The 9,023-nt window shown below is 44.9% G+C and overlaps 1 protein-coding gene across 2 annotated transcripts in view; it reads left to right on the plus strand.

The window, feature by feature from the left end:
* The window catches only part of ADCY9 (adenylate cyclase 9), a 122,070-nt gene extending 114,825 nt beyond the window's left edge, over nucleotides 1–7,245 (plus strand). For both annotated transcript variants that reach the window (XM_016211347.2, XM_016211348.2), the window contains one exon: nucleotides 1,344–7,245. In XM_016211347.2, the coding sequence (XP_016066833.2) occupies nucleotides 1,344–2,535 (1,192 nt within the window). In that variant the 3' untranslated portion in view covers nucleotides 2,536–7,245. The remainder of the gene's footprint in view (nucleotides 1–1,343) is intronic.
* The last annotated feature ends 1,778 nt before the right edge of the window (nucleotides 7,246–9,023 follow it).

A 9,023-nucleotide genomic window follows, 5' to 3' on the forward strand; every position in this document is an offset into this window, starting at 1 on the left:
CAGAGAGAAAAGGCACATGAGATGGAGTCTGGAGGAAACCAGGAGCCAGCTTTGAAGAGTCCTCTCCCAGTGGGGTCGTACAGGACATGCTTAATTCCTCCAGCAATGAGCTGTGACAGTGCATGTGAGATGTTGTCCTCCATTTAGAGACTCAGTGCCCAGGCTTTCATTGGAAGCTGGCAACATAGGCACCCTCTGCCTAGCATGCACCTAAATTGCAGGCTTTCAGAAGGAAGGCAAGTGCTCAGCATAAAGTGAGTTGTTTCTGCAGTCTAGGTGTTGAGCCCCTCTTACCAAGTTCTCTGATGTGAGCCTCAGGCACCTCTGCCAGAGGCCTTTCTACAGATGGCAGCCTCTGATCTGGGTTCACTTTTTTCTTTTCTTTTCTTTTCTTCTTTTTTTTGTTAATCTTTACCTGAGGATATTTTTCCCATTGATTTTTAGAGAGAGTGGAAGGGAGGGAGAAAGACAAGAGAGAGAAACTTCATTGTTGGTTACCTTGGAGGAAAGACACATATTTTTCATTGTTTATATTGTTTGAGATTCTTACAATGTGTAACTCTTAAAAGTACACATTTTATACTTTTTAAAAATATATTAAATTGTCTTAAGTGACTGGCAAAACAGAACTAACTCAGAGTGGAGGGAATGGTATTTTGCCAAACATTTATATAGGCAGAGAGAGGTAGAGAACTTAGAAAAATTCTTCGTAAAATTATTAGTCTTCCAAAACTAAAGTTGGATTAGAAATCTAAAAAGTGAATATAGGGAAGAATGTTAAATTTCTTGGGTATGATAATGGTGTGGTTATGTAGGGAAATGTCCTTATTCATAGGAGGTATGTACTGAAATATTCAAGACTGAAGTGTCAGTGTCTGCAACTTACTTTCAGAATGTTCCTCAGCATGTGTGTGTGTGTGTTGACAGAGGGAAAAAGCAAAGTGGCAAAATGTTAACTGTTGAATCCAGGAGAAGGTTGTATGGAGGTTTGTTTTGCCAGTCTCTTAACTTTTCTATAAGGTTGACATTTTTCAAAATAAAAAGTTGGGGGGGGGGAGATTTTTTAGAACCAAAGAGCTTCTGAAAAGCAAAGCAATTACAAAGCATTTATTAAAGAAATCAGTTATGAAAATCAGTCTTTATCTCTCCATGTCTTTAGCCAGCCAACTAAACAGAAACAGGTTGCTTTGCAGCTGCAGGCTGTTGAAGGTTTGAGCTTGACAAAATTTTATGCAGGATGCTGGTTAGCTGGACTGTTTCAGAACCTGGAAATACTGAGAGTAACCTTTTCTTTAAAAGATGCATCTAAGAAGAGACCTCTTTCTCTCCTCTTTCCTCTCTAGTTCCGAGAGGAATCCATGCAATAGTTCATTGCTGCATGACAGCAGGAGACCAGCCAGCCTGATTGGCCAGGAGATGATTCTCGTCTTCTTTCTCTTGCTCTTGTTGGTCTGGTTCCTGAATCGAGAATTTGAAGTCAGCTACCGCCTGCACTACCATGGGGATGTGGAGGCAGACCTTCACCGCACCAAGATCCAGAGCATGAGGGACCAAGCCGACTGGCTGCTGAGGAACATCATCCCCTACCATGTGGCTGAGCAGCTGAAGGTTTCCCAGACCTACTCCAAGAATCACGACAACGGGGGAGTCATCTTTGCCAGCATTGTCAACTTCAGTGAGTTCTATGAGGAGAACTACGAGGGAGGCAAGGAGTGCTACCGGGTCCTCAACGAGCTGATAGGGGACTTCGATGAACTCCTGAGCAAGCCAGACTACAGCAGCATTGAGAAGATTAAAACCATTGGAGCCACATACATGGCTGCATCGGGGCTGAATGCCACACAGTGCCAGGATGGCAGCCATCCACAGGAACACCTACAGATTCTGTTTGAGTTTGCCAAGGAGATGATGCGTGTGGTGGATGACTTCAACAACAACATGCTGTGGTTCAACTTCAAACTCAGAGTTGGCTTCAACCACGGACCCTTGACAGCAGGGGTCATTGGCACTACCAAGCTACTGTATGACATCTGGGGAGACACTGTCAACATCGCCAGCAGGATGGACACCACAGGAGTGGAGTGCCGCATCCAAGTGAGTGAAGAAAGCTACCGGGTCCTCAGCAAGATGGGCTACGACTTTGACTACAGGGGCACAGTGAATGTCAAGGGTAAGGGTCAGATGAAGACCTACCTTTACCCAAAGTGCACAGACAACGGGATCGTGCCACAGCACCAGCTGTCCATTTCCCCAGACATCCGAGTCCAGGTGGACGGCAGCATCGGACGGTCTCCCACAGACGAGATTGCCAACCTGGTGCCTTCTGTACAGAACTTGGACAAGACATGTCTGGGTTCTGAGAACAACACGCAGGCCAAGGACCCTCACCTGTCTTCTAAGAGACCCTGGAAAGAGCCTATCAAAGCCGAAGAAAGGTGTCGATTTGGCAAAGCCATAGAGAAAACTGACTGTGAAGATATGGGGATGGAAGAAGCCAATGAACTCACCAAGCTCAATGTCTCAAAGAGTGTGTGACGCAGCACCTGAATGCTGCCCGCGGTGCTCTGTTCATCGAAACAATAATATTTGTATTTGGCTGTTGTGCGTTCCCAGTGCCACAGTTTCCATCCCCAGATGTGGTGTCATGTGGTCATTGCAGCCCTAACCTCTGTGTAGATCACAGTCATTCAGGGTTCGTTTTCATGCATTTCTTTCCCTTTCTCCCGTTGGAGCCCTCTCCCTTGAGTGTAACCGGTCAGCAGCATGGAGAACAAGTGCCTTTGGGGGCTGGCTGTGGCTCCGGAGTCTAAGGACAGAGGCCACAGGGTGAGGTCATGGCATTGGGTGTTGTTGACTTTTAAGACAAAAGCTGTGGTTGATACATTTTTGTTGCTTTTTCTCATGAGACACTTTTTTTTTTTTTTTGCTAATTCAAAGTTTTTGAGGGTTTTTTTTTTATATACATAGTAGTGTTTTCCAGTGACCTGACCTTTCTGTATAACACATACGCACACACACTTGCATTTATGAATCTGAGATCAAGTGCCAGTAACTCACTGAGGGAACTCAAGGGGGGGTGGCGTGGGCTGAGAACAGCAGTCAGCGGGCTGGCCTGGCGCCCCTCCCTCCCCACGCCTTCCTTCCAAAGCACCCAGGTCCTTGTGGGCTGTGGATTCCAAAAGCTAACTGGTAACAAAGCTTGGGAACCTAAGCCTCAGGTATTTAAAAGCTGTTTTTATTCTGCCCTCGTGCCGAGGGGTCTTCCAGCCAGGAGTGAAGGAACTTGTCTTTGAGGCTGACTTGTCTGAGAGGGAAGTGAAAATAAATGTCGGAGGGTTGCATTTATTTATTTATTTATTTATCAGGAAACGTGTTTTCAGGGAGGGGACACCAGGTCATTCTGCTGAAGGGAAATAGACTCTGGGATCTGCTGAAGGCACACAGCAGAGGATGAGAAGTTGTCTGTTAGTGCTCTAGCCTATTTGGGCCACCTCCCCCCTGAGGGGGCCAAGCAGGACTGCAGTGGGCATGACCAGCGCTCTGGGTCAGAGAAGCTCTACATCACTGTTTTTTAAAATGAAGGCGCTACTTCTGCCCTGCGTGATGCTGGGCGAATCAGAACCCACTGGGTATGAAGCAGGAGGTCTGGATAGAGCACAAGGGTGGCAGGCAGTGCCAGCGCTGTCTTGGCCTTCGCACGTGCCAGAAGTTCATCCTTCCTGTTCTCAGCCTGCGCAGGGCCTCTCTGTGGCAGGACTGGGCCTGGCGAGTGAAGGCCAGCCTCTCTAGATGGAGTTCTTGCAGTGGATGCTGGGACAGAATCATCTGGATGCAAATGAGGTATTAAACCGGGGACAGTGTAGAAAACCTAGGAAACTCACCTCTGTGCCCTTTGTTGCCAATCCTCCTTATAATTACGTTTTGCCACATGGAGTATGAACTTTGTGTAGAACTGAACTCTGGCTAGAGTTGCCTTGTCACAGTCATAGTTATTTTTAAGGTGACACTAGCATACAGCTCCCAGGATAATTTGAGGACTAGCTCCTTCTCTGTTTAAGGTCTTCACCGACATGCCCTGTGCATTTGCTTTTCACCGGTAAATCTGTGTATAACTTTCACATCTGTGTTAAGTCCCGTTATTATTCCTCCCCAAATTCGTACAGAATCTGCCATCTCTGGCATCATGAAATATTGATTCTGATCAGCCATCTTCCCAGGGGACATGCATGGGATGACCACCGGCTATACAGCCGTAGCCAGGACCCCGATGTCCTGGGGAATTGAGAGCATTCTCAGTGACTAAGATTTTCCTTCAGGTTTTACTATTTTACTATCACTTTGTTCTTCCAATGCCGGAGAAAGAATGGTTCTGACAATACCTCTTGCTTCTAAAGAATGTATTCTTATAAAATATTGCAGAATTTTTATTTTACTTAAAAAAAAAAAACACTACCTGATGCTCTCCTTGTCTGTAAGAATTGTGGGCGTGTTCGGGGTTTCTTCCATCAGTATTAAGGCCTGTGTTTGAGTGTGGCTCTGCTCCTCTGCCTTCTCGCTCCAGGCTCTGTAGCTTTGGTGGCACCTAAGGGGCTGGGTGGTTGCCTGTGAGTCACCAGTGTATCTGCTGTTCTGCTCAAAACGTGCCCTGCAAAGTTCATCTCTGCACATACTTCCTCCCTGTCAAACTCTTTTTTTCCTTCCCCTCCTACAAAGGTGTTTATGATTCCTGACCCTGGGAATCTGAGAGGCTGTGAACTGCCAGGAGAGAGTCAGACCATCTGGTGGTCTGGTTCAGCATTGTGCAAACTGGAGCCTTTGATGGATGGCTCACCCAGAGTTCAAAATTGTCTTTAAAAAACGCCCTGAGCCTTCCTAAATAACCAGTTCAGCTGTGCTTTCTGGTCCTTCCCAGTTCCCCACTCTGAAGCATACCTCATCGCGGAACCACAGAATCTCTGCAGCGGAAATGCTGTGCATCTCTCCCAGTTGGCATTGAACAGATAGTTGCTGAAGACAGATGGGTTTCTAAGCAGCAGGTTCAAGCACTACCGATACGACGGATGCATTCTTCAGAGTGGCAATACCTCTTCTGAACTTAGGGCAGGAAGCAATACTTCAGAATTGAATGTGTGTAAATAGTTGCTTTGAGTCGCAATTGCTATTTTCTTCTTGGCCCCAGGTCAGATCAAATTATATATATGTATAAACAAGCACATAATTTTGTCCAATGCAAACAAATGTAGAGCGTCATTATTAAACCCTTAAGTAGCTTGAAGAGTCGCACAGATTATGCAACACCTGCACACGACTCCATTAACACTGACTTTGCTTGAGGAGACACCTGCACATTTGCACATGACATTGAGAGCCAAAGGGCCACGTGCTTCCCGTTGCGTGGGCTGTAATAATTTGTAGTTTCCAAAGATACATCTGCGTTTGCATTTCTAGATTTTTGAGGTAAGCATTTTTTGGTTGTTTCGGAAAATCACATCATGCCTAGAATCTGAAATTAGCAAGAATCAACTGTTTGCATTTTCCATCTTTCCTTTGCTCTACTCTTGGTAAATTGTTAATTTTAGTAATTTCAAAATGCATCCACTGAAGAAATGGACATTAAAATATTCTAAAATCTAAATATTTGATGCCTGGTATTTCCTCATTGAAAAGATCAGTACCACTTCAGAGATTGGGGCACCCTTTGTTTCCTGCAATTTGTGGCTAAAATAGGAAGATTTGGGGTTTTTTTGCATCATGACTTTGAAAACAAAGCAACTGAAAAAACACCCCTATGTGTCCTGTGGGATTTTAATGGACATATTTGCTACAGATAACTTTGGTTGAGACGTATTTATTTTTACATAGAACTTAGAAAACAAACGAACAAAAACAGGTTGCAGGACTAGTTTTGCTTGTGATGACATCCCTATTAGGCTTTCTAGATAGTTTTCCTGCATTATCTTAAGGAATTGACTGAGAAAATAAAGTAGGATTTCTGAAAAGATGTGCCCCATAGCCTCTCCCTTGCAGAGTTCCTGGGATGCCCGTATCATGGGAAGGTCACAAACCAATTTTAGAATCTTTGAAGTCACAGAGCTTCTTCCCAGAAAAACACACATGCCATTTATACATACCATAGGGATTCGCGACACCTCCAAATCTGGAGCCAAACTGAATCTGCTGGAGTTTAGAGCCTTTTCCTATAAAGGATTTTTTCTCGCGGGTCCAGTATTTCTGAGCAATCAGCGCACATAATCGATTCCCTTGTAGACTCAGTGAAGGGAAATCAAGATGTGGCCTGTCTGTCCTTGCTCATCCGCTTGCAGGGCTCAAGGCTCTAGGTGATTCTCTGCTGGAACTTGGTGCCAGTGAGGACACTACTCAATGGGGGCGTTCCTTCCTCCTGAAATTTGCTGCAGGCTTTCCTCAGAACCTTTCCAGAGGGGAGGGAGTAACGGTCTTTGCTGCATGGAAGGTCTTGTGAGAATGTGGGTCTCTCTACTAGGAAGAGCACCCAGGAGCTTAGAGGGTTTCTCAGACAGCCCAGAAAGTCAGCCTCTAATGTTTGCAGTAAGTCTCAGAACTTATCATTTGTGGTTTCTCTTTCGTCTAAGATCTTTCACAGGTGGTTGCTTTGTTCTGCTGTGGTATCTGTCGTTGTGCCCCCCTGGAATAGGCCCCAAGTTCCAGGGTAAGGAGGCTAGCTGGGGGATGAGATGAATGAGAGGAAGTGATTAAGAAAAAGCACACACTTGCACACCATATACGTGTAAATTTAAAATCTCCCCAAGTGTCTATTTTTATACAGTTCCTTTGTAAAAAATTGTTTTCTTCAATAACATGACTCCAAAGTGTTGTTACTGTATATTAGAGTAATTCAAACTTGGGGAATTCTCATATTCCTGCTGAGCCTGAAAGTCGGAAGGAGAAGTGAATTAAGCAATCGTGTATCGAGCAATCTGAGTGCCTCCTGAAATCTGTCATCAACAGTGTCTATTAACCTTTTTCTGGCTCACAAAGCCTTTGATAATTTGATGAAAGTTGTAGCTCCTTTCTCCAGAAAAAAATGCACATAAAAATAAACCCTCTTAATGTTATATACAATTTCAGGAGTTCCTGGATCCAAATAAAATTCCCTTGATTTGCAATTACTAAAGGAATGATGATTTTTAATTAACTGTGGGCAGATCCGGTTTCTAAGTATTTCTGGACTCTCCATTGAGAACTTGATTCAAAGTGTTAATGCTGCTTGTTTATATATGTGTTTCAATCAAAATTACATTTTAGCACTTTATGTCTTGAGTTACCCAAATATATTTGAGGAGTCATCAAAGAGCTTTTAAATACATAAAGTTAGTCAAATTCTTTCCAACAGATATGTAACATTCCGCCAGTATTTACTCACAACCTACTATGTTCCAAATAATTGCCAAAGCGCTCTTTATTTAGGTGGTTAAATTTGCTTCAGTACTTGAGAATACTTGAGGAACAAGCTGTGATTAGAAACTGCTTTTCATGATGGCTCCACCATTATGAATTCCACCAGTAAACTGAAGGGAAGGTGAAGACACCTGGGGTCACATAGTGACATCCCTTTCCATATTGACTGTTTAAAATGGTGGCTCCTTAGTATCTTCCGTAACCCATTAGAGATTATTTTTGTGTTTATGGTCTTATGGATTGCCTAGCCTCTCAAGAAGGAGCAAGAGATGAGGCACTTTGAGAGAAAACAACTATACCAATATTGTGTTGGACCCTCAATGAGAGAGGGGCCATTCCACATGCAACTCATAAGATCATACGTTTTATTTTTAAAACGGTCCTCTCCTGATGGCAATTCGTGTCCCAGCACGAGGTCTCTCCGAGCTGGATGGAACAAAGCACTGGCTTGGACTGATTTGGCTGGTGGCAGCTTTTCAGGAATAACCACCCTGCAGAGGGTGTTCCTGCTCTGAGCAGCGTGGTGGTTGGAAGTCTCTGCCAATCCCATCCCCGCCCTGTCCCCTGTCGTGAGCGAGGCAGCCCAGCTTCCAGCACTCTCCTGGACTGGGTAGCTCTTTCCCCACCTTCTGACCTTGATCATCTCAGAAAAGAAAAGCCTTGCCTTCTCAGTTGGGAGAGTGAGGAGTGGTATCAGAAAAGAGGAGTTATTTGGAGACTTGTCCGTGTGACCCCGGGAAAAGGAAGCAGAATGGGAAAGGGGGGCGATGTAGACTTGTATATTCTGCTTGGACTCCCTTGGGCGTAGACATCCTGTGGACGACGCATACCCCAGTGGCTCACCACCCCTTGCTTCTAGGACCAGCACCTCGCGTTCTCCCCGGCTTCTGTCTCCCAGGTCTCCAGAACTGGCCTCTGGACATCTGACCTGGGACCGGCCCTTCCCAGCTCTGTCTGTGTGTCATGGGTGGCCATTCTCCAAGGACACATGTCCTCACCCCCATTCCGCCATTATCTTTGACCTCCCAAGTAGGTTTCAGTACCACGCCATCCTCATTCCCTGACTTCAGGAATATGGGTAAAACTATAGCAGCGTGATTAGCAGATACTTTATTTATTCTGAGAAAGTAACTCTTAAGAACCCCTTTTGTGCTCATGATGCCTCATCCAAGTAGGTAGGCAGAGGTGTTTTTTTCTGTACAACAGTCTTCAAAGCTCAGGTTCAGAGCCACTGAGTGGCCTGTCCAGGTTTAGCTCGTCCATGATTTCCAGCTACACAGCCAGAAAACAGAGCATGCTGCAAATCCAAATGATCTAACTTCTTGGCCTCCCCCTTCCTTTGCCAGGAAAGAACAAAGAATCCAGGTGGTGGAATGGGATGCTGCACATTCAAATGGTGAGAGTAGACAGTAGTCAGCAAGTGACCAACAAGGTACAATACTCTTCCCTTCTCTCCCTCTCCCCTTCTTTTTGTAAGACTGGCTACTTGAATTATGTGTTAGATATTTAAGTTATTACCTAGTGTATGCTTAGAATGGAGAAGTTTTAAAATTATTCAAGTATCCATATGGACTTGTGCCCGTGTG

This window comes from Miniopterus natalensis, chromosome 3, assembly GCF_054644295.1.
Source record: "Miniopterus natalensis isolate mMinNat1 chromosome 3, mMinNat1.hap1, whole genome shotgun sequence".
Lineage (NCBI taxonomy): Eukaryota > Metazoa > Chordata > Mammalia > Chiroptera > Miniopteridae > Miniopterus > Miniopterus natalensis.